Here is a 26869-nt window from a genome sequence, read left to right as displayed (position 1 = left end):
TCTAGCTGACTGAGTATATTGGTTTAGGAGTTATTTTCTAATTTTAAGTTTAACCTACTTTGTGCGTTTGTGTGCATCCAAAGACCTAATATGAAGCAATCCACAGATATATCTAAAAGGAATAATGTTTGTCCCATCTGCACATCGAACCAAGCCAAGAAGAGACATTACTGGGATATAAACCTGTTGTTGAAAAACCATCTCATGAAGCTACACTGTTCAAATAAAAGAGAATGCAAAACAGAAATGTAGTCTTTGTACAAGGAAACACAATTCAAACCGCACTCAATGATTCCCATCAACCAAACAAAGAGACTTGAATGAACCAAGAACCCTGAGGGACTGGTTTGTCATAAAGGCAATGTAAATCGTATAATTGCTTTATGGTGTTGTTTATGCTAGTATTACTGCGATGATGTTGCCATATGTGTCATTGGAAATCGGTAATGGTAATAATAGTTTCTGCCGAGAATGCCCATCCTCCAGTGGTTGCGTTAGGCCTTCAGGGTGGCATCTGAGGCAAGTCTGCAGCCATTTATCTCATAAACATGTTTTGTTGCCAGACTGCTTCATAGCACTCCTTTGAAACTGCCTTCCAGGCAGCCGGGAGACATAATATAGCATCTTTTCCCTACTGCAGAGTTAGAGAGATCTGTGGTGTAAAGTTTTGCTTTAAAAATAAAGTAAAAGAATTATGGTTTCTGTTTGTTTGTCTCTTTCCCACTTCCTCTGTCTCACAACAGCATTCAGATTCAAGAGGCTCCATGGTACGTGGTTGTCAGGAACGTGTAAGTGCAGTTCTGCTTGTGACTCTTTCTTTGTCTGTCTTTCTTTCTTTTCCTTACCTCCTTGTTTCCTTCATTTTCTTTTTCATTCTTTCAAACTTTCTTTCTTTTAGTTTCACATTGTCTTTGTAGAATTAAATCGCTTACATTAGGCCATGTTTCCTTGCTAATAAGACCGCTCATTTGTCATATCCCAACACTTTGTCCATACAGAAAGATACCAGCGGGAGGTTTCATATTAGCTGTATGTTAAGCCATATAAGGTGTCACTTTATTGTGTTCTCTTTGTCTTGTGGTCAGAGGTCCATTCACATGCTAATTTCATTATTCTGATCGTGGGCTAATCCTCTTTTGTGCTGGATAAAGAAGTGGGGGTGCCGATAGCAGCCTCTTACATGGCCCTCAAGAGGAGAGGATGGCTTCTTCATCATCTGTTTTGCTTCTTTCTTTCCCCTCATCCTCCCCGTCCACAGAGTCCCTAAGCTCCCGGTGTCCATCTGTGGTGATGAACAGAGGAACTACACATGTTTCAATGGAGGGAACTGTTCTGAGACCTACATGATGTGTGACTGCCTTCCCGGGTTTTCGGGTCACTGGTGATTATTCCTCCTCTTTCTTCGCTTGCGCGTTCACAGAAATACATTTTAAAGAATTTCATTGTCATAGATCTTGTTGTTAGCTGGTTTCAAAATGCATAGAATATTCATGTTCAAAACTTAATATTAATAACAACAAATAAATGTAATATTAAAGCAATAAGCTTCTAGAGGCCATGCTATATTGTGAAAATACATAATGCTATATAGCTGTTGTATTGTGTATTTTAGCACAAATGGAAACTGTATTGACCAATCAGAACTTTCCAGAACTGTCTGTTTTAAAATTATTGTTATAATACATTTACTGAAAAATGTTTTACTATCCATTTATTTTTGTCATTTAAGGTGTGAGCTAGACCTTGATGAATGTAAGTCCAATCCTTGCTTGAACGGTGGCTACTGCCAGAACATGGTCAACAAGTTCCAATGTGTCTGTGAAATGACCTTCGCTGGCGAGACCTGCGAAGTCGACGTAAGCGACCTTTACTTTTACATGGCGGCTTTGTTTTGGCAAAACCTCTTCCAGTTTCTCTCCTACCTCATTCTGCGGATGGACGATGCGCCAGAGGTGGATTGGGGTGATAATGAATAAAGGGGTGGGTGTGGCTAAGAATAGGGCTTCAAACTTCAAACTTAGTCTCACAGAATGAACGTTACTATAACTACATCTTTGCCAACTGAGTTTTATGTACCACGTTCTACATTTCGTCTCAGTTTCCTGGTGAAATGAACACTAGAGGTGCTACTACAACATTGAGTTTTATTCACTTTCAAACAAATCATGACTACAATGGCTGGTTATGAGTTTTTAAAAACGTATTTTTCACACTATTAGTCACACAATGCTATGTTATGATTTCATAATGCATTATTTGAAAAATGGCACATTTTAATTCCTGTATTAGACACCTACATTTACACGCTTATTCCATTGGGATTAGCTTGCACAGTAGCTCAACTGATTAGAGTGAGCCTTTGGACTCGTGGATCGAAACCAGACAAACATGCAAGCTGACACGTGAGACAAACGTACCATAAAAGTGACATGAAATGAAGTGGTTACTTTTGAAAATGTGCTTTTTATGTCGCATTTGCTTTTAGGACACTATCGGTTAGGTTTATGTATTGGTTAAGTACGGTGGCCCAGTAGTGCACAACACAACGAAATTCAAAAAGCAAACATAAGTTCACAACACAACGGAAACAAGCCACAACACAACGCAAAAAAGCCGCAACACAACGGAAACAAGCCGCAACACAACGGAAACAAGCTGCAACACAACGGAAACAAGCCACAACACAACGGAAACAAGCCACAACACAACGGAATAGCCACAACACAACGGAAATGCTCCCGACCACTAGGGGGACAGGTGGTCTCCGGAAACGGTAAATTGCTCTCAATCTCCCATGCGTTATCGCTGGCGGTCTGGATTAGTGATGGGCAATCCGGCTCTTTTTCGTGAGTCGGCTCGTTTGACTCAGCTCACTGAAAAGAGCCGGCTCTTTTGGCTCACAAACGGCTCTTTAAAAAAAAATGTTTTCTCTATGATAGGTGTGAAAACAATTCTAATTCAATTATTAAATGAAATCATACTCGCAATGTCTCACAATTTCTTTAAAAATGCATTGATTTGTTATGAAAAAATAATACTATTAAGCATTTGCATTAGAACTTTTTAATGTATAGAAACAACATTCAAAACAAATACAATCTGAACATAATAGAACCCATATTAAAGAAAAAGCTGTTTCTCGAAGCTCCGCTAGCTTCACAGTTGGGTGCACAGTTCGCATATGCCGGTGTAGGTTGTGCGCAGAACCGGCTTTATGCGATATTTTTTTTTGGCAAATTCTACACTGTGCTTTAACATTGTCCACATCATTAAAGTGGTTCCAAATGCTGCTGTGCTTCCGACTCATTTTCCTGCTTTTGCTTTGTTTTCACATGTGTTTTTCCTCTCCTCTCCTCCGAGTTTGACGCTGTGTGTGTGTGTGTGTGTGTGTGTGTGTGAGTGTGTGATGGCTCGGCCCCTCCCTCATGCCGTATAATTGGTTGACACCTTGTGTATGATTGACAGGAACAGAACGTGAGGCTGATCAGACAGTCAAAATGAATGTGTGCGCCTTTAGGCCTATATAATAATTTTAAAATAAAATCTCCTGAGGAAATATCTGCTTTTTAGTGCCGACGCTACCCCCTAGTGGTCGGGATCATTTCCGTTGTGTTGTGGCTATTCCGTTGTGTTGTGGCTATTCCGTTGTGTTGTGGCTATTTCGTTGTGTTGTGGCTTGTTTCCGTTGTGTTGCGGCTTTTTTGCGTTGTGTTGTGGCTTGTTTCCGTTGTGTTGTGAACTTATGTTTGCTTTTTGAATTTCGTTGTGTTGTGCACTACTGGGCCACCGTAGTTAAGGGTATGTCTTTTTTTATTAAGGTTAGGCAGGTATATTTTACTCATTAAAATCTCCATCTAACATTCATTTTAAAAACCTTGTCTAATTAGGACACCATATCACTTGCTTTTGGCGCCCCCTATTGGACAATTCACTGGGAAACTGCAGAAAACATGTTATAAAGTTTTGCGAAAATGTTGCCATGGTAACGTTATTTTCATGAGATTAGCCATTTAATAGTACAATGGGGAACTGATTAAAAAATATTGGGCTGCTTCACAGCTCAAAACACCTTTATAACATTCGTATGTGCAATTGGCTAAGAACATTTGTGGATGTATACAGTCACATGTTTCTGCAGATTGTACTATCAATGTTAACTATACATGAATGCTATTGTTCTTTAAAGTAAGCCATTTCATACAATGTTTAAAATGATACTCATTATCGTAAGAATGTACTGTACCTACGCACATGATTTTTAATTCTGATTTATTATCTCAGGAATCTTTAATGTATTCTGGATTCATAACTCTAAATGCACTTGTCATATGTCACTTTGATAGAAAAGCAATACAAAATGTGCTGTATTGGAAAAAAAAAAGTGCAATTATTCCAATATACTGCATTTTTTCTGGCCCTTTGATTAATCAAGCTAACCGCTCTGTGCCTTAAGATGACCATCTTCATAAGTGAAAATGTTCCTGACAGCACATCTGTCAATGAAAACATGTTACTGTTAGTGTTTTCAAATGATTCCTAATCCAAAGTTTCTGTTTTACTTGTAATGGTGCACTGGAGTGATTTCAGGGAAAATTATTTTGACATTAACATTTTATGCAGTTATTATTAAACAATTTATTATATAATATAAAATGTGTTAAACTTTGAACTTTTCATAATTTCAAATTCTTCGTTGTAGAGTGTGCATGACACCGCGGAGACTCGCGGCATGTGGAGGTTCATGCTACTCTCCGCGATCCACGCACAACTTAACACACGCCCCATTGAGAGTGAGAACTCCTAATCGTGACCACAAGGAGGTTACCCCATGTGACTCTACCCTCCCTAGCAACCAGGCCAATTTGGTTGCTAAGGAGACCTGGCTGGAGTCACTCAGCACACCCTGGATTCGAAACCGTGATTCCAGGGGTGTTAGTCAGCATCAATACTCGCTGAGCTACCTATGCCCCCTATTTCTGAGTTAAAAATAGTAATATTTTTGTCTTTTTTTTTTTTTTTTGCAACTGTCTCCTGTCTATTCTATGTGCTCCTTTCATAGTATTTATTTCCATCAGTTTTCTCTCCATTTTCATTTGCACAAAATATTGATCAATTCACTGCACTTATGTATTCTTAAAATCACATTTGACTTCTACTGTAATGTTTTGCTGTATATTTAAACATGCAATGTCTCACTTAACATTGTTCAATAGTTTGTAGTCTTCTGTCATGTGTTCATCTGTTTGTTGATCTCTATGTTAGCGCTCCTGACCAGATTGTGTACATCGTCTCTGTGTGTAGATGACATCTGTGTCTTCAAATAAAACATTTCGCTCCATCTTATCCATCCTCGATGTGTTGTATGTCCTCTGTTGGTTTTGTTGAGCTGTCTTTCCTCAGTCATTACCTATACAGAGACTTTGACACTGCCAGTGGCACATCATGATGGTTTTTGATGAATGTTGCCACATTGTGATTGGCAGATTTACTGATCTTAAGGTGGCAGACACATCAAAGATGTAGCTGCACTGTAAAAGGCATGACAGGTGTGTTGATTCAGCAATTTTTGTGTGATCCTGACATCATAGTATTTTGAGATAAGGCAAAAAGTGTGTACAGTGCAAGTTTTTTTTCTTCATCTTCTGATCAAAATACAGTATACTAGTTTGAGTCTCACTCAGGGTTAAAGGAGTAGTTCACCCAAAAATAAAATTCTCTCATCAAATTCCCTCATGCCATCCCAGATGTGGGTCTTTATTCTGCTGAACTCAAACAAAGATTTTTGGAAGAAAATTTCGGCTCTTATTCAATGCAAGTGAATGATGACCAGAATTTTGAAACTCCAAAAAGCACATAAGGGTAGCATTAAAGTAATCCAGATGACTTCAGTGGTTAAATCCATGTGTTAAATCATAGGTGTGGGTGAGAAACAGATCAATATTTAAGTCATTTTACTGTATGAATGTCCATTTTCACTTTCTTCAATTGTTTTCAGCCATTTGCATTATGCATATTCCCACAAGCTGTGCAGGAATATGAATTTATAGGGAAAAAATTATTAGGTGTGGGTGAGAACAGATCAATACTTATCACATCGCTTCTAAAGATATGGATTTTACCACTGGAGTCTTATTTAATACTTTTATGCTGCTTTTATGTGTTTTTTGGAGCTTCAAAGTTCTGTCCACCATTAATTTGCATTGTATGGACCTACAAAGCTGAAATGTTATTCTAGAAATCTTAATTTGTGTTCTGCAGAAGAAAGTCATACACGTCCGGGATGGCATGAAGGTGAGTAAATGATGAATGTACATTTTTGGGTGAACTATCCCTTTAAGTTTCTTGCCAAAAAAGACTTTGGTGATATAAAGGGGGATCTCAACTATATGGTTCAACAATATGATCAGGAACTTTTAGATCATTTCTAAAAATAAATATAAGAAAAAAATATTTTTACCTTCAAAAATGTTTGAAGAATTAAAAGACTTTTTGTTTATAATCCAACACATGTATTTTAAACTTTTTAATTTAGATTTTTACTTTTCATAATCTCAGACGTCCTTATTTGCAACTGACCCCAAAATTAGTTTTAAAGTCCAAGTTGTACACTAATAAGGAATTTCAATTTAATTTCTCCACAAACCTGTTCAAACCACAACTGCACATCCTTCATTCACAATGTCTCACAAGGCTTGAGCTCTTGTGCAATGGTGACTTACTGAACGTATGGAAAGCACAGAGAAGATGTCCTCATTAGTAACTCGCAAGCAGGGCGCTAGTGTGTGGGTTAAATTAGCCGCTTACTACAGTTAATCCTGCCTAACAGGATAGATGCTGGCGAGAAGCTCTTATCTCTTGCTAAGACACATTACAGTGTTTCGCTCCCTGAACTCTGCTTTTTCCTTACAGCTAGATATAAATTATACTTCTGACAGATGTTTGAATGATGAACACTCTGTTGGGACGAAGACTCCAATCATATCAGTGTCCTAATAAAAGCTGATTTATTTGACCTGGAGTCTGGTCATCTGGTGTTACAGCATTCCATGGGGTCCTTAATTACTTGTGCCGGAACTATGAAATGGTAGCGTAAATCAATGGCGTAGCCCCAGACCCAGAAAGTATTTTTTGACTCCAAATATATATTTATAAAATAGTTTAAAAAGGTAATATATTCTGATTTCTGAAAGTGTGAAAGATTTGTTTGAACATGCCGCTTTTATGTTGTTAAGGAAAATTTTGTTAAAAAATTGGGGTGAAAACATCCATTTTTATCGAGGCACACTCAAAAGGAATTTCCTGGCTACACCCTTGACGCAAATGTGTTAAGCGTTGGCTGTAAAGGATATTAGTTACAACTTGGTGTACATGATAATGATTATTTTACACATAATTTCACCAAAAACTACAAAAAATTGGTTTATTGAAAAAATCCCCTAAATTTGGTCACCATTTACTTCCATTGTAAGTGCCTCACTGGAACCTCGATTTTTGCTTTTTAAAGGATTTTCTCCCAATTTTGGAATGCCCTATTCCCACTACTAGGGTCCTCGTGGTGGCGCGGTTACTCACCTCTATCTGGGTGGCGGAGGACATGCGTTGCCTCCACTTCTGAGACGGTCAATCTGCGCATCTTATTACGTGACTCACTGCGCATGACACCGCAGAGACCACGAGGAGGTTACCCCATGTGACTCTAACCTCCCTAGCAACCGGGCCAATATGGCACACCCTGTTTTCGAAACCGTGACTCCAGGGGTGGTAGCCAGCGTCAATACACGCTGAGCTTTGCCGACAAGTCAAAATACATTTTTGTGTTTATCAACAGTTTGCCACAAATGCTGTCAATTGAGCTTAACTTTTATTGAATCCGAAATATTCCTTTAAGAATAAACTGATCTATATAAGTAGGTTTTTACCAATTAACCCAGTTTTGCATTACACGTTCTTACCGGATTTCCAATGTAGCCTACGCTGCGCATGCGTCTTCAAGGTTTGACCTCAAAATCAGTGAACAGCTTGATTATTTCAAGCCTCATGTAATGCAAGTTATCTGGTTTTATGAAGATTCATGATCTATGATGTATGAGATTATGAATAGTTACACGTTTTATAACTTCAGAACTTTAAAAATAGAACATTTATGTAGAAGCGAGTCATAAATCACGCGAAAGGCAAGCAAGCGCAGTTCTTGAGGCTAGTGTTTTTGACTGCTGAAGCATACATTAATGTGTCTCAGTGTGAGGAATCCGTGGGACTGTGGTTCTGCTCCACGTCTGCGGGGAAGTTTGTGTCTTCAGAGTGACAGAATAGTGCTTGGCCAGCAGAAAGCTGCAGCAACGTTCTATGTGAAATGCAAGTCAGCATCACACATCGTCGCTGCAGGTCTGTGAGAAAGGGGGAAATATATCGGGAGAAGCTCATCTCAGTGACATGGTCGTTTGTCTGCTGGAAACAGGCAGTCTCAGTCTCTCTCTCTCTCACACACACACACTTGAAACACTGGCTTCAGTTAGAGCAGGTGATGGGCTCAGCTCAGAGTTTCTTGCCTGTCGCTGCTTCTTCAACAGATGGCGTCAGAGTGGAAGGGTTGAGTTGGACGAGCTGATTTTGGTGCTGAACATCAGTTCATCTACACCAGAATAGTGTGTGAGAAAATCATATGGCGTTCATGCTTAAGAGCACTGATGATATACAGTGGGTTCAAAAGTCGTGAGACCACATTGAATTTAAATCTGGAAATAAAAGGTTTTATGATTTTGCAAACTGTAAAACGAAACATTATTACATAAAATGAACAAACATCTTGGTCACTCATTAAATAAGCAAATGTGTAACACTGTTACATTTCATGTAATAGTTTTTGTTTAAATAATTAAAACCCTTTTTTTTTGTGAATTACAAAATGGCCTTAAATGCAACAGCAACAATTTTATATTATATTTTATTATTGTTGCTCTGTTCAGGACATTAATTACATGAAAAATTACTATTACAATTTGAAAAACAATTTCAGAACTTCTTAAACTACTTCAAAGAGTTCTGCTTTGACAGCTCTGAAGAGCCTTGTTACTCTAGCTGTCGGTTTGTCCAGATACTCAGGTACTCCACATTTCCTGTAACACTTGCCATAGATGATCCCACAAAAGCTCAATGGGGTTGAGATGCATAACATTCTTTTCCAATTAGTGTTTCTTTGCCCAATCTAACCTTTTCTTTTTGATTTTCTGTTTCAAAAGTGGCTTGTTCTTTGCAGTTCTTCCCATAAGTCCTGCACCCCTGAGTCTTCTCTTTACTGTTGTACATGAAACTGGTGTTGAGCGGGTAGAATTCAATGAAGCTGTCAGCGGAGGACATGTGAGGCGTCTATAGAGAGTCTGATGTACTTATCCTCTTGTTTAGTTGTACATCTGTCCTTCCACATCTCTTTCTGTCCTTGTTAGAGCCAGTTGTCCTTTTGTCTTTGAAGATTTAGTGTACACCAAATCTTTGTTTTTTGGCAATTTCAAGCATTGTATATATAACCTTCATTCCTTAAAATAATGATTGACTAACGAGTTTCTAGAGAAAGCGGTTTCTTTTTTTGCCATATTTAACCTAATATTGACATTAAGACATGCCAGTCTGTGGCAACTCAAAAACAAACCCAAAAACAATGTTAAATTATTTCCTGGCAAGTGATTTTCTAGTACCAAATTAGCAATTTAGCATGATTACTCAAGGATAAGGTGTTGGAGTGATGCTGCTGTCTAGATTTAATCAAAAATGACTTTTTTCAAATAGTGATGGTGCTGTTTATTACATCAGTAATGTCCCGATTGATCAGATGAATGCAACTTTGGTAAAGTACCAATTTCCTTCTGAAACAGCTAAATCTGTACATTATTCCAAACCTTTGGCAGCCAGTGTACATATATAATTTTTAGAACAGCTCTGCTAATTATTTTGAATGAGCTTATATTTGTCACTTTTTTTGAGTGACAAAATGGCTTTAAATGTAACAGCTAAACAATTATATTATACAATTTTTATTGTATAAAATTATATTATACTATACATATTATATTAAGATATGGTTGCTACTCGTTTTTAATGATAATTAAAACATAAGCTAAAACATAACTTATATTATGTTACATTATTTATACTTGCCATTCTATCTCTGACTCCGGCCGCTTTTCTTTCCCCCAGCTAAATGCAGCGAGTGTGACCTCTGACCTGTTACTTTCCATCAGTCTGACGTCTGTGGTTCTGTTATTGGTTCTCTTCGGTGTTGTCACGGCTTCGGTGATGGCGCTGAACCGACGGGCCACACGTGGCACCTACAGTCCCAGCCGGCAGGAGAAAGAAGGCTCCCGGGTGGAGATGTGGAACATTGTGCAGCCTCCGCCCATGGAGAGACTTGTCTAAGCCGTTAACCTTTTTTTCTTCTTCTAAACAACATGAGCCAATCGTGTAGTTCCATGATTTTGGCTTGTTCACCAACACTTTCATGATACTATGAAACCTTCAAGACAAAAAAAGCTTGAAGGCTTTCTTTATTCATTGATAATGTGGCAGCTATCGAACTCATAGTCAAACAATCTACCAAATAATGGATGTTTAATGTATTTTGTTTTCAAAAACCTATCATTATTTGTGTACCTCTGAAGTCATTAGGATTCAGTGACTGTTGAATTGTGAAGTGCTGTTGACCATAGCAACTCGAACATCAATGTGTTTAACTCTGTCCTAACCAGTCATGACGTGTTTCCAGCGACAGTCAAGGCCTGAAGCGTGCTCCACTTGAACTTGAACGCAGAAGCTTTTAGAAATGCAAGCTTGATTTTGTGCATTGTGCTCCAAAATGTGTTAAGAATGCACTGTATTTTTAGTGTTGCTGCTATACAACAATTTAGCATAAATGTTATATGGCCAGTGTTCTCTAAAAGGTGTCATTTTTAGAAGTTTCAATGTGGGAAAGTCTTGCGAGAGTCACATCTGTTGATGCTAAGGTTAGGGGTAGGTTTTTTGGAAACTTATCCAAACGAAACAAAATTTCAAATGAGACTTGCAAGATTTTGCAATGATTGAGTGTTTCCTTCTAGACAACCTTTTCAGGCCAACTTCTCTTTAGGCAGAGCAACAGTTCGAGTTCAAGAATATTGTTGATCAAGTTAAAGTTAGTTAAACTGTTGACATTGAGAATTCACTGTGGACGGAGCAACCCAGTGTGACATGATGTACAGTTGCTCATTGCAATTGCGACTGGCTGGTACAAAAATGTATTAGCATGGAAGATTTTATTGCTTGTCACTTCTTAATATTGTGCCTGGGTCGGACACAGTGTGATGATCTATGTATAATTTATATTTGTGCTGCTAGTGAGCTATACAGACACATGAATTTGTAATATTTGACATTAATAACCAAGATCAACACTGAATTGTTTAGTACAGAAACACATACATGGAATTGTTGTAATTTGCTGCTTTTGCTCTGTAAAAAATAAATGGTATAAACAATAAATTATTTGGGTATTGCAACCACATGACACCCTTTTAGCAACCCAATAGATACAATTATTATGTGCTCATTATTAAGCCGTGTTTACTTCAAGCTCTGATTATGGAGTGGTTTTGGTTGCTAAGTTTTTAGAATGAACTAACAGTGTGTTCAACAGCTGTTCATGTACTAAGTGAATCAAACTACCAGTCTTCCAATAAAGAATGAAGCAAGAGGTAAGTTGTGTAAGCAATATTGACATTTACGTATATAATTTATTTCAGTTCACAGTGCATACAGTGGTACCAGTAGTTCCTGTAATAACACATTGGACTGACCTATTTTGTACTTGAAAACTATACAACTGTACTCAAGAGCATGCAGCAGTGTCTGAAGCGAGTTCTAAAACTTTAAATCAGTCACTTAAAAGCATAGGCTACAATTAATCAATGCATACTAAAGTGGATCACATGGTGACTTTGCTCTGTTTCCATACGCATGTACCTGGAAACATTCAAGAAAATGAAGCATGAACAAAATCAGCTGTACAGACTTTTTATGTCAAGATATTTTGAGTTGTTTCTTAAACATTCAAAAGCACAATCTATGAAGTTCAGTGATTCAACGAAAGCAGGCTATTTACAACATAATTTGACAGCAAAACAGATCACTTTGAAACAAAGCTACATTACTATATGTAAAAAAAGAAAAACATGTAAATAGGTACCGTGGTCATAAAAGTTGACATCATATTTGTACCTTTGTTGACTTTAAAATGTGTGCCCATGCATGTTCAAAGAATTCCCAGAATCACACAAATAATTACAGAACATTACAATGAAAATGCACATCAATAAGTTCATATGTAAACTGGAGAAAAGGAAAAAAAAAAAAAGATTTAGAATAGCACTTTACAGAAATAGTTCCTCAACAGAATACAAAATACTTGCAAATCATTTATGTGGTTACTACCTAGTTTTAAGTAGTGTTATACTACATTTAAACAGTTGGTGAACAGCAAATGGTTCAACTTTTAACGTTAACTCCTTAAGAAACACTTGGTAGTTTATGTGCTACAACATGAATTGTGACTAGATTTTGTAGTATCTAAATAATACTTAGGACTGATTAAATTGTTTTTTTTACTATAATAATGCATAAAGAAAAAAAGGACATTATGAAAATTAAGACAAGGGTTTAAATTAACATTACAAGGCAAGTGTCGAAAAAAAAATACAGAAATTAAGGACATGGTAAACCAAAATACATGTTTTCCAAATACAAAACATTAAAAATAACAGTAACGCAGAAAGTATTGAGAGTTTCAGAAAATCTGATTGCACGGCCACTCTGAAGTAACTTAAAAGGCTGCGGTTGAGATCTGGTGTCCTTTATTCTTTGAAAGAGGTTTATAATGTTGACGCTATTTATTAACTCATTATCAGAAAAAAATATTATAAAATAAACTAAAAATACTTAATGTTCGACAACTGGCCATGTATACACTTCAAGCTTCTGTTTTAATTTATTGCATTTTTCTGGGTATTTTTTAAAGTTTGATGTTAATCACATGACATGGTTCTACAATCAGGCAAATTATGTTGAAAATCAAATGTCATTTTTACTAGAGTGGCCACAAATCTTAGTTAGTGATTTAGAAACAAGACTTAAAAGTTCAAAAGTACCTGTGATGCATATAGCCAAACACTCTAACAGTTGAACTCATTAAGGCACAGCCTTTTTTTCTCAAATATTTTAATCTAATTATACATATTTATCATTGTATTATCGATTTTACCAGGATTGATTTTATTATACCATTATGTCCTGAGGATTCTGAGGAAATTAAGTAAATTACGTACATTTATTATGAATAACTTCCATACTTGCGATTTTTATGACCAAAGTACTACAAGGTTATTTAAAATGGTAGAAAACTTGTGATGAAGAAATAGTGGCCTATTTTTTTTCAAGTGACCTTTAAAGTGACCTCATATCCATTTTAACCTAAAATCTTGTTCTTGAAAGAAAAAAAGTCCATCAGTGATATTACCAATGTTACCGGTAGAAGCTCCATGCCATCATTTGGATGTTCTTTGCAATATATGTGTGAAATGGACCTTATTCACGCTAGCGCCATCTTTGAAAACGCTGTGAGAGATAGACTTACCATCTCTTCAATGGCATGCATGGTTTAAAGCTGTATAAAGCTTCTTGATCACATCAGATTTTCCACTACTCATGTTGGCTGTAGTTCTTTGTATACTGAATGTTCCTGGAAAAATATTTCTTCAATGTTTTGTCCACGGAACGATCCAAAAACATTTTCAACGGCATTACAGCCCATTGAAGAGACTGTACGTCTATCCCTCACAGTTGTTGTAATTCCTGTCAAAAATCAAAGATTGTGCTGCAGTGAATAAGGTCTAATAACACTAGTTTAAATGCTAACCAAAAGATTACTGGAATTTACCACTAAATAAACACTTGCCTCAAAATATTAGTTGACCGATAACACTGATTACAATTTGCATAGTTCAGGGTCTTGGCATAACAATTAACTTGTTATAATTAAGGGTCAGTAAAGAAATCATATGGATGTTATGAGGTTGATTGGAATTGAAATGCAGATTTGAGGCACGGGTCCTAAAACAAAATGCTTTTACGACTATATCACTACCACAGAACATTGCACAGGAGGGGTGAGGTAAGTCATTAAAGTGTCTGATCAAATGGCATGTGTCCTAAATCACTACACTGGCCTAAACACTTCTCAGCCACTAAGGAAACAAGTGCTGGATCTAATTAACACTTCCTGCTTGGCAGACCAATACAGCTTTGAAAGTGATGGCTATAGAGAACATGAGTAAAATGCATGAAATAGAAGACCAGCCATCTGTAATTTTTAGCTTCTAACTAAAACAATTGGTAAAATTTTGTAAGCTTGACACAAAAGAGGGGTGGAGGGTGTTCTGCTAATTAAGGTCAGATTTCTCTTACAAGTAAATAAACATATAGACGTTTGGCCAAAGTATTGCAACAGTTTTTTCACAAACTTATTCAGCAAGATTTTCTTCAAACTTTTGGCTTGCCATTGCTGGCTATAAGTGAAAACAAGTCATAGAAGAAGAGAGTTTATGCTAATGCCCACTATAGTGGCTTCTGGCAATGATGAGAATGAATTGCAATTACAAACTGCACTCTTACACATTTCAGAACACAATAAATTCAATCTTGCGTAGATAGAAGCATTTGCATTCACCTACTTGCGTAGAGTATGTTTTGGCCCACTGACCATCGTACTAGGTTTCAATGTTAATAACGGGTTTAAAATGTATTTATTTATCTGAGGGTAACAGGTATTCCTCTTGGGCAGCTATAGCCCAAGAATTTTCATGTTCTTAATAGGCATAAAAGCAAAAAACAATGTAATATTCTATGGCCGTATTTTTTAAGGCTAATAGACTTAAATATGATAGTTAAAAAAAATTAAAAGTAAGAGAAAAAAGTAACTGGGATTTAATTAAGTCTCTTGTTACATCTGCCACTTGTTCCAGGCTAAGCTGAAAGTAAAATCCTAAACATCTTTATCTTGGATAAAAGCAGAAACCTGAGAGTTGTCTTGAAAAAATACTACTTTCCAAAAATATACCTAATTGATTCATTACGCACAATGTGGCCTACATAAATATCTCTCTTTAAGACACATTGCATGCAAAAGATTTGTGATAGTAGTAGCAAGCTAGCCACCTACAGTCACAGTGTGGAAATACTGTATAGAAGCAAATTTAAAATGTTTAAGGCATTTTAGGCTGAAATTCGCTAAAAATACTTAAATACTTTTCGTACAATTTAGTAAAATATATAGAGACAGAAGACTGCCCCTTATCCACAGTGATTTATCTTTAAAGATTTACAGTGATTTGAAAGTAATATCCTTGGTTAAGTGAAAATCATCTGCATTGAATGTTCAAATTGGGATACAGCTACAATAAATTATACTGATTGATAAATGTTACAATAAATCCCGTTTAACCATTACAGTATCATGAACCATTCTTTGTTCTTTCCATACATCAGTTTTGAAAGTCTACTTTCAAAAATAAGAGGACTGATCATTCACATTAACTACGAAAATCCTTTGAGATGTACCTCATACTTCATTCACAGAGAGTGCTGGTGTGACGTCAGAGTAGAGTGTAAATAAGAAGCAAGAGATGTTACAAGATAGGAGTGTTGTCTCATATTCTCAAGATTTGTCCTGGCTGGCATTGTTGTGAATCTGCTCCAGGCTGCTGTTAAGGGTCATACTTATGTGACACATTGACTCGATCTCCTCCAGCAAGCCTATTTCCTCAGTTTGCTCCTGTCTTTCCTCCAAATCTCCTCTCTGGAGCTTGCTTTCCCTCTCCCAAGGTACAGAAACTGAAGGCTGCCCACTGCTCAGACCTGCTGCCCTATGCTGGGTTTGTTCCAGGCAGTGCCTTGGGGTCTTCTTGGAAAGGACCCTCCTCCGGGAAAGGCTGTGGGCTGCTGAATGCTGGCTGTCAGGGCTCAGCTGGTCTTCTAATGTGGACTCGGTGAGAGCGGGAGAGCTGGTGGACTCATCCGCGTCACGAGGTACCAAGACCTGAACTGTGGGTACCTCAGGAAGTGAGTTCCTCAGTGGATGCAGGGAGAGCTCTTCATTCGGCAGGTTGTTCTGAAGTGGATGATGGATTGTAAGGGAATGGGAGCTGGGTTTACGTCGCGGTGAAGGTGGGAGATGCTTACTGTAGACGGCGCTGTCATCTTGACCCATATTCCATCCGGCCGGTTCTCCGTTTCCCACTTCACAACCAGCCCGAGCAGGACTATTCCCCAACGGAGACTTGCACTTTTTCTGAAAACAGTACAAAGATGGTCAGCCAGAAATTTAGATGTTCAGAGACTTACAGGGCCGTGCCATTGCATATGCACAGTTATTTAACAAGTGCAAGCAGACATGGTTCATTCCAAAGCGTAAAAACTTGGTGTATTGCATTTGGTTACAAATAAATGTGAATATATATGAGACTTGAAAGATTTTACTTGTGAGATTGAGATTGAATGAGATTACGTCAAAGGGTAAGATTTTCATCAAATAATGACTCAGTCTCTTCTCAAATGAAGCAATAATCTAGATTTTGAAGACTTCAAATATAGCGCAAGTCATATGGCCTACTTTTATAATTCTAATTATATTATAAAACTTACTATTATCATATTTTTTTTAATGACTAGTAATTTTTGGAGCTATCCGTCTCCATTTACTTTCATTGTATGGAAAGGAGCAGTGTGAACATTCAAGACATCTCCTTTTGTGTTGACGTTTGTAGAATATGGGGTTTAGGATGAAGGGTGAAAAACTAAATTTTCATTTTGGGTGAACTAACCCTGTAAAACATTTTCTTTTAAAATTGTATTAAAGGCATCCCTCACTGTGGGTTTGTAGTCAAGGTCTTCGACAGATCTGAAGAAGTCCAGGCTCTTGGCTGCGGAGAGTCTGCCCTGCTCTATGTGGGACGTACTGAGAGAGTCCAGAATCTCCTCCAGCAGATTCATTTGCCCCGTCTGACCCACTTCAGACTCGAACTCCAGTTCAGAGTCATCACTGTCCTCGGTGTATGATGGCACCTCCCCGCTGTCCTCAGAGGATATTCTACACAGACACATACAGGTAGTGTTGTTTACTCAAAACCCATGTGAAAAGATAAAGCACCAGAGGGCAGTGTTGCCTTGACGAATGGTATTGATTACCTGCGTTTATACCACAGCTGTGTCCTGTTTAGACTAAAAAACCTACAGTAATAAAAGATGGCATCAACATTTAAACCCTTACCTGCTGCCTGTGTCGTCATTGTAATTGTCTGAAAAGCCAAGGCTCATGTGTGCCGACGTTTCTGGATTATGATGCTGAAAAAGAGGATCAAAATGTTACTGTCTAATCCATTAATGAGACATCTTTCCTAAGAGTAAAAGAAAAACTAAGGATTGAGATCCAGAGAAAGGCTGAGCATTGCATGTCCACATTCTGTGGTCATTAAAGAGCATTAATTCCACTCATTGCATAGGGGCTCGCTCAGCTAATCTCTTGGCTTTTATAACACACCTGTGTGACACGTTTAATTGGCAAATTAAAGAATTGAAGCATTATAGGGCACAGCTTCATGCTGCGGCCGTCGGCTTTAGAGTTTGTCATTAACTAGCGTTCCACGACGCATACGCACATACACAAACACACCACCGCTCACTAAAGTAGCTCATAAACTGGAGTTTGCCACATTATCAAAGCATGCCACTAAACTGAAGCCCCTATTTACTGAGCCCACGGTGTGAGAAAATCACACACACTACTTAGATGGACTGGTTGGACAATGGTTTTTCGCCACACTGTCTTGCTGCAATGTCTTGGGAAGGAAGCTTCAGCTCAGAAGGGCCCGGGATAAAAGGTAATGTGGGTTTGCCATCTTGGGTGTTGGCGCCTGACGAAAGGGTTCATGGCCACCCTATCCATAAAAATAACTAAGAGATGCATATACCGAACATGTCAAGATCTTGCCAATGGAATAAACAGGAACACATGTTGGGCACTGATTGCCCCACTTGCTAGTAGCCGGCAGCTATAATGAAAGCGATTACGGGGGGTTCAGGCCTTGAATCCTCCAAAAGGTTTAATGGATTCCTGTGTCAAGGCCATAAATCTGGCTGGCAAGACACTTTGGCTTAAGTGAAGGGGTTGAATGCACCTGCAGAACAGTGTCACATTCATTTGGTGTCGGAGGCATGTGGGAGTGTGTATATGTTTGCCCTGCAACACAGTTTGCAGATATTTAGCCTCTTGAGAAGGAAAGCAGGGCATGCTATGCCTCTCTCTCTCTCCGGCTCACTTTCAATGAGAGGTGTTGTTTATTAAAACAAGGTGAGCGCAAGCCCTCTGTTTGATAGCAACACCAGGCCAACATTCAAATAACCACCATCACAACTAAGTCAGCAAAGTCTCTCGATACCAAGCCAAATTTAAACTAATTCACCTAAACTTTGGCTTAATCACTCGAAAACTACATTTATATGATGGGCTTTAGCACAGTTCGTAGGACACTGACTCATTGTTTTTTTCAACCCAGCTGAGATGAGGGTGGGATCAGAAGAGAGCGGGGGTCGTCCAGACAAACAAGTACTTCCGCTAAAAAAGCTTAACATAGAGCAATGCAAATAACAGAACACTGGTGTCTAAAGACATGCTTGTAAAAGTAGACATTCTTTGTACCTGACATAAAAATAAAATAAAAAAAGACCAACTTTTTGGATGTGAAGTATTTAGATATGTTCATAATCAGAAGAACCTTAAAAACTACAATCATTGATTAATACTATTAAAATTAGTATTGAATAAAGAAAATGTGAGTGGCAAAACTCTCCACCATGAGGTTAAGGTGTTGTTGGTTGTTTTAAGGCATTGCTATGAGGTTGCTAAGGTGTTCTGAGCGTTTCTTTTATATATCAGGTTGCTATGCAGCTGTTAGGGTTGTTGATATGTGGTTGCTTACTGCTTTTTAGTCAAAATATCCCACTTCCATTAGTCTCTATGATATTCTGGTCCCTAAATAGACAGGGGTCCCTCCTTTAATATAAGTTTTTGAGGTATTTTGCCCTTTTTATTGTAAATAGTTTTCTTAGGAAAGTAATAGCAGACCTCTCCTCAACAAGCCATGCAATGAGGCATCACCAATGTACATAGCGCAAAGATGAAAAAAAAAAAGTTACGCACTGAAATTCAATACTTAGGATTAGGGAATTGCTCAAAACCTTAACCATGAGTATGAGCAGAAGTTATAGTGATGCTTTGCAAACACCACTAATTATGCTCAAATATGGCCCAGCAGAAGATGCTGAGAGGTAACCCCAAGTCAAAGTCAGCCCTAATCTTTAATAAGACAGACTCCGCACATACAGTACTGTGCAAAAGTTTTAGGCACTTGTGAAAAACTTTCAAAGTGAGGATTTCTTAAAAAAATTTATGTCATAAATAGTTTTCATTAATCAAGTTCAGTAAACAGAAAAAGAGCCAAATCAATATTTGGTGTGAACTCTTTTGCCTTTAAAACTTCTACTTACTTACTAAAATTCTCCTACTTGCACCTGGACAGTTTTTTTGGTTGTTGGCAGATAAGATGTTCCAAGCTTCTTGGATTCACCAAAGTTCTTTTATTTATTTAGGCTGTCACAATTACTTCTGTCTCTTCGTGTAATCCCAGATTGACTCGCTGTTAAGTGGGGGGCTCTGTGGGGGCCATGCCATCTGTTGCAGGGCTCCCTGTTCTTCTATTCTAATCTTTTCTATTTGCAAAAGGAATGTTTGGGAGGATAAAATGTATATTTCCCATTGACACTAAAGTAGCAGATATAAATAACCATCTTATGACAAATGTTATTCTGAAATGATCACCAATGAGTCTATGGACAAGATTTACAGTGAAAAAGAAATTATATTTTAATCTGTTCTCAACCAAAACCGATTGGATCGCTTCCGAAAACATTGAAAGACTTTTGCACAGTCCTGTATTTATGATCTTTTTATTCTTTCATGCTTTCCTGAAACAAAGACCGATGCCAGGAAAAGAAACAGCACATTAAATAAAATAAAAAAACAGTTCGAGCCACTGTCCTGAGACATGCCAAAACCGCTGATTTGGAAAACAAGCAGGCATGTGCCTATTTGGTTCTTTTACATGTACTATAAATCAGCACAGACATATTGAGTTGCCACAGGTCAATGTCTGCTCCTTAAACTGCTAGTTCAAATCCACATGGAAAATGCGCTGTCTTCAGTCAAAGCGAACAGGGACACGCAAGCAGACATCTCAGGTCCAACGCTCTTCAACTGAGACTTTAAAACCGTTAAAACTTCATCTCTCTTGTCAGAGAAAATCCCATTTTGCTTCTAGCATGGCCAAGTTGTAAAAGGCGGCAACAGGGCTTTACATTGCAGCCAATCATCTCGTCGATTTAATAGCCTGGCTAACATTATATATATTTCATATGCTATTTCAGACCAGGCACTGATCTCATGCGCTTGGCAGGGTATGGAAAGCGAAGATATGCCTGGAAAATGCAAACAAACCCTTGTGCCTACAAGCCAAATCCTAAGCCAGCGTCTGCAGAGCTATTCAAACAGCTCCCTCTTTAAACAAAACCCAGCACCTCTTTTCAGGCAAGACCCAGGCTTGTTCTATCCAACTGGCTCTGGCTAAAAGCAACTTTCAGAAATATCAAAGAGCGTTTAAGAGAGCGAGTCAGGAAAGTGAATGAAAGAGTCTTTGTGTGTTCCATTCTGAAATATCCAGTAGGTGGCACTTTGGTTACAGCCAAGAAGGCTTACTTAATGTTAGTTGTTCCTAGCTTGCTGCATATTCCCATGGTTGCAAGCTATACATCTCCATCTCATCATCGTCATGCAGATGTGCTGGTTCTCTCCATTCTCCGCACAAGTCCACTAGCCAAAAGCGCTTTCTCTCCATTTGTACGTCAATGTTTTTTGACACCCAACGAATCCATTTCAACACTGGCAGTCCTCCAGACCCACATGGTTTCACAAAGCCCTCACTGGGAGCTCTCTACTTCTATTGCTCTCTTTCTCACACTCATTCAGCCATACAAAAATAGCCATGAACCAGCAGAGACGAATTAAGAGAAAATGAATAAAATTGACAAGCGATATCTAAACAGCATTTCACGACTAGCATGCCATTGCTGTTTGCACTGTCACTTGCACTGCATATTTTAGATTTCAAACATATAATTAGATTTGTAGACTGAAAAATTGTAGAACATATTAAAAGAATTTCAATTTGGCATTAAAAAGCATTCGCAACCAATTTTACTTCTGTAATGTGATATATTTCAAAGTGAAACAAGAAACACATTATTCATCCTTTAGGAATTGATCGGATTGTAAAAACTTTGCGGATCATTGCAGAATGTAGCCAAACCCAAATGCATGTTCGCAAAAACAATGTCTAAATTAAAGCAATTAAAATTAAAATTAAACATTTAAAAAAATTGGTAAAATCTATCTGGCTTTTGGTCATTCAATTGCCCACATGGAGAAAATGACATCAACAGAAAATGACTGGCTGATCATGCTATTCAATACTGAATGTAAGATTACAAAGATATTTTGTCTTCTTTAGAACAACATGCACTGACGAATCGTGCCTAATAAGACCAGTAACTTGTATTACCAAAGCAAATAGGGTTCATTTTGATTTTATGTTCAAATAAAAAGTTAAATTAAGATTGTTAACCCTTTTCACAGCCAAACATTTCTGTCGTATCCAAAGTGGTCACTGCTTTGAGCGGTATATAAATAAAGGTGGAAGCCCATAAGTTTGAACAGGAAGTGTTTATGAATTATACACCATTTGAGCAGAGCTTTTTTTGGACTCTTTAATATGCAGTGCTACTGAACTGGCCACAGCTATAGGGGATCCATCTGCTGGCTTCATTCAGAGAGAGTGTGTGTGTGGAGTCATTCCCCAGAGGCTGTGTGCCACTAAGAAGAAGCAGCCACAACACACACACACGCGCTCGCACGCACGCTCACACACATCCATAGCTTCAGTCGGCAGGAATAAGCAGGAGATAGAGATCAGCTCTACTCTGCCTCAGGCCCTGCTACTGACACCCAGCCTGGCTTTCACAGGCCCTCAGGCTTGACCTGAAAACAAGCCCCTTATACTGTACATTGCATGGATTCAGTGCAGTGAGCCACTCGAGTAAAAAAAAAAAAAAACACAGCCTAACTTTTCTTTAAGTGCAGTAAGTATTGTTAAATCTTGAGTGGAACTGCACTTCACTTTAAATGTCTAATAAATATCTACTAATCATTTAAACTAATCATTTTAAATGTAAAGAAACAATCCTGAATAGACAATACGAATACAAATGTATGTTTACGTTGAATACCATTTACGTTTTTAATAAATGTAGCCAGTCTTTTTGTAAACAGTTCATCATTTCACATTATTCCAAAGAAAAGAGTTTCCATGCATACGAAAAAAATGTAAGGGATAATGTGTCTGGATTTGTATAACTTTGTAAGTGTTTATTTTGAGATAATGACAGACTGACTGTACATTATCCTGTATTATTACATGGCCACTTACCAAATAAATAAATAAATAAACAGGTACAACATATTAATTAGAGTTTAAATTGTTGTATTATGTGAAACGAAAGAGACCACGGAGTGATACATGAGTCATGAAACGAACACAGCTATGTAGGAAATTAGCTGACTATGACAACAAACATTTATACAATTTATAAAGCATTGCACAATAATTTTGTCCTAAATGATTTCCTGCTAAATATTCTGTTGCACTCAAAAAGCCTTCACTTGAAAGAATGCATTAAAAGCCATTTTATGTAGTCTTTAACTTCATAAAAATGGTTAGACTTACTAAAGAGACTTAACTTAAAGGATGGTTATTGGTTCAGTATACGTTAAGCTTAATCGAGAGCATTTGAAACAGAAAATAATTTTAACTCATCCCTCTTTAACTCGCTTTTTACTGCACACCTTGCCATTGCAGTCTCAAGGCCCAATCAAGATTTCAAGCTCGAATACTCTTCTTAGTGTGCTTGAGCACTAGATTGCACTATAAGAAGTGTAATCAAGCTTGAAATCATGATCACCAATGAGTCTGCTGTCAAGATTTATAGTGGAAAAAGAAATTACATTTGTATCTGTTCTCAACCAAAACCGTTTGGTTCACTTCAGAAGATATTGATTAAACCACTGGAGTCCTATGGTTTATTATTATGATGCCTTTATGTGATATTTGGAGCTTCAGATTTCTGGTCACCATTCACTTGCATTGTATGGATATATAGAACTGAGATATTCTTCTAAAAATCTTTGACTTTCTGTCTTCTGCTGTACAGAAAACATACACATCTTGAATGGTATGATAGGTGAGTAAATGATGAGAGAATATTCTGTTTTGTTTTAACTATCACTTTAACATTAAAATACATAGTTTCAATTGTTAACATTACACAGAATTTGTTAACCGTATCAATTTTTGCATGATAATCTTGGTTCCATCTGTCACAGACCTTCCCCATTGCAAATGGCATTAAACAGGGCTGTGTCCTAGCCCCTACATTGTTCTCAATCTTCTTCAGCATGATGCTCCAAAAAGCAATAGAAGACCTTGATGACGAAGATGGCAAATATATCTGATTTCGTACTGATGGCAACCTCTTCAACTTAAGGTGAATTCCGGCCCACACCAAGACCTTGGAAAAAACTGATTACAGAACTTCTCTTTGCAGATGATGCCACCCTTGTTGTCCACACAGAAGCTGCCTTGCAGAAGCTTGCCAGCTTTTTGGTCTTGAGGTCAGCCTAAGGAAAATTGATGGACTTCACCAGGCTGCACCTAAGGAAGAGTACCGGCCACCAAGCATCTTCATTGAACAGACGGAGCTGAAAGTAGTTCACCTACCTAGGCAGTGTGATCTCCTCTGATGCCAAGATCGAAAAAAGAAATAGACAACAGACTGGCTAAGACAAACAGTAACTTTGGCAGACTCTATAAACAAGTGTAGCACAATGCCAGTCTATAGAGCTGTTGTACTGACCGCACTCCTATATGGTGCGGAATCCTGGGTCAACTACAGCCACCTCCACCTACTTGAACGCTTCCGTCAGCGCTGCCTCCGTACCATCCTAAACATCCACTGGAGTGACTTTGTTACTAACCCTCATGTCCTCAAACAAGCAGGGATCAGCAGTGTTGAGGCCATGCTCATGAAGATACAGCTACGCTGGGCATGGCACGTCTCCAGGATGGCGGATCATCGCCTGCCAAAGATCACCCTGTATGTTGAGCTGTCCACTGGCCCCCGTGATAGAGGGGCACCTCAAAAGAGATATAAAGACTCCTTGAAGTCCCTCATCACCTGCGGCATTAATCACCGCCAATGGGCATCACAAGCTGCTGACCGTGAAAGCTGGCAACGTACAGCCCACCAGGCCACTGCTACTTTTGAACAAAATAGACAGGCCACCTAGGAGGAAAAAAGATGGCGAGGAAAAAACCGGAACCATCAGCAGAACCCACCACAACACAGACATTTCCCTGCAGTTTCTTTGGATGGACGTGCCTGTCATGTATAGAGCTTGTTAGCCACCAGCGTGCGTGCACTAGACATGGACATCCCCATTCCTAAATCTTCACAAGCGAAGATATGTGATTTTAGTGTGATACAGTAAAATCACTTACAGGTTTTACCGGAGTTGTAATTTTGGGTATACACTGACGGCCAAAAGTTTGGAATAATGTACAGATTTTGCTCTTATGGAAAGAAATTTATACTTTTATTAACCAAAGTAGAATTCAACTGATCACATTGTATAGTCAGGACATTAATTACACGAAAAATTACTATTACAATTTGAAAAACAATTTCAGAACTTCTTAAACTACTTCAAAGAGTTCTGCTTTGACAGCTCTGAAGAGCCTTGTTACTCTAGCTGTCAGTTTGTCCAGATACTCAGGTACTCCACATTTCCTGTAACACTTGCCATAGATGATCCCACAAAAGCTCAATGGGGTTGAGATGCATAACATTCTTTTCCAATTAGTGTTTCTTTGCCCAATCTAACCTTTTCTTTTTGATTTTCTGTTTCAAAAGTGGCTTGTTCTTTGCAGTTCTTCCCATAAGTCCTGCACCCCTGAGTCTTCTCTTTACTGTTGTACATGAAACTGGTGTTGAGCGGGTAGAATTCAATGAAGCTGTCAGCTGAGGACATGCGAGGCGTCTATAGAGACTCTGATGTACTTATCCTCTTGTTTAGTTGTACATCTGTCCTTCTACATCTCTTTCTGTCCTTGTTAGAGCCAGTTGTCCTTTGTCTTTGAAGACTTTAGTGTACACCTTTGTATGAAATCTTGTGTTTGGGCAATTTCAAGCATTGCATAGCCTTCATTCCTCAAAACAATGATTGACTATGAGTTTCTAGAGAAAGCGGTTTCTTTTTATCTTCTTTTAATTTTTGACCTATTAGTCTATTACATACTGTGGTAACTCAAAAACAAACACAAGACAATGTTAAGCTTCATTTAACGAACCAAATAGCTTTCAGCCGTGTTTGATATAATGGCAAGTGATTTTCTAGTACAAAATTAGCAATTTAGCATGATTACTCAAGGATAAGGTGTTGGAGTGATGGCAGCTTGAAATGGGGTCTGTCTAGATTTGATCAAAAATAACTTTTTTTCAAATAGTGATGCTGCTGTTTTTTACATCAGTAATGTCCTGACTATACTTTGTGATCAGTTGAATACCACTTTGGAGAATTAAAGTACCAATTTCCTTCCAAACAGCTAAATCGTTACATTATTCCAAACTTTTGGCCACCAGTAGTAGAGATTCCATCCACTTTTCGTGCTATTTTGTTATCGACAAAGTGAAAATGCATAAAACAAGTTTTGCGAAATTTGTCGTCTTCTGCTAGTTTCCATTCAAATGGCCTTTTATCGATAACAATGGTGTGCGTGATGACGTCATGCCTAAAATAACACTTTTGTCATATAAGTTTTGGTTTATCGCAAAAGAAATCTGCCCTTAAGTCATTTACATATAGCAATGTGTGTTTATCGCTAATTCGCCTCCCAGATGTCCCAGATTATTTTGGTAAAATGGGGAGAGTATTGAGACAATTCATTGAAATTAGACAATTTAAAAGCAATCAGAGGAGGAATTGCAATCAAAAGGGAGTAGTTGCCATTCTGATAGAACTGTAATATTGGTCCTATCACAGGTTGCCACCGGTTACGACCCGAAAGAAAATCATCATGGCCCTGTTCAAGCTGGCAACTTGCACCAAGTAGTGGGAGAAACTTATGGTCTTAGTATAAGGACCATCCATGTGTATATGCTGTGTGTACAGCTATTATAGAAAAATGTATGCGTTGTAATATCTGGATTTACAAATATGATACATAATGATACAAATATGATATTCAATAGGCTATATTGAATAACCATCTAATCTTTAGCATCACCATCACAACTGCATTATGTCCTGCATATTTGTCCAGCAACTTTTAATGACCAACTGAACTTGATTATCATCTAAAATGTATTTTAGCATCATAATGCAATTTACATTTTATGAAGAAGCTCAGCAAATGCGATGCGAGGTAAAGAGGGTTAGATTTTAAATATTTTAAAAAGTTTTCTGAAAGTGAACTCCGTATTGGACAAATAGTTCTGATAGTTTATAGGATTGAAAAAAGTCTAGAACATTCTGAGAATGTAATTCAGCTGGACTTTTTTTGTCCACAGATCA

At 38.0% G+C, this 26869-nt stretch overlaps 2 protein-coding genes across 4 annotated transcripts in view; one reads left to right on the top strand and one right to left on the bottom strand.

Moving 5' to 3' along the window:
- The window catches only part of LOC127639916 (protein crumbs homolog 1-like), a 36554-nt gene extending 25089 nt beyond the window's left edge, over positions 1–11465 (top strand). Inside the window, exons 10-13 of the mRNA XM_052122252.1 lie at positions 744–788; positions 1259–1381; positions 1730–1856; positions 10192–11465. Of these exons, the coding sequence (XP_051978212.1) occupies positions 744–788; positions 1259–1381; positions 1730–1856; positions 10192–10410 (514 nt within the window). The 3' untranslated portion in view covers positions 10411–11465. The remainder of the gene's footprint in view (positions 1–743; positions 789–1258; positions 1382–1729; positions 1857–10191) is intronic.
- Positions 11466–11733: 268 nt separating this feature from the next.
- LOC127639899 (DENN domain-containing protein 1B-like) overlaps positions 11734–26869 on the bottom strand; it is a 129203-nt gene continuing 114067 nt past the window's right edge. For all 3 annotated transcript variants that reach the window (XM_052122224.1, XM_052122226.1, XM_052122225.1), the window contains 3 exons: positions 17345–17418; positions 16945–17164; positions 11734–16366 (listed from right to left, as the gene is read on the bottom strand). In XM_052122224.1, coding sequence (XP_051978184.1) covers positions 15734–16366; positions 16945–17164; positions 17345–17418 — 927 coding nt within the window. In that variant the 3' untranslated portion in view covers positions 11734–15733. The remainder of the gene's footprint in view (positions 16367–16944; positions 17165–17344; positions 17419–26869) is intronic.

Source organism: Xyrauchen texanus, chromosome 48 (assembly GCF_025860055.1).
Source record: "Xyrauchen texanus isolate HMW12.3.18 chromosome 48, RBS_HiC_50CHRs, whole genome shotgun sequence".
Lineage (NCBI taxonomy): Eukaryota > Metazoa > Chordata > Actinopteri > Cypriniformes > Catostomidae > Xyrauchen > Xyrauchen texanus.
The sequence above is the reverse complement of the archived record's forward strand: the minus strand, read 5'-3'. Positions and strand labels throughout refer to the sequence as shown.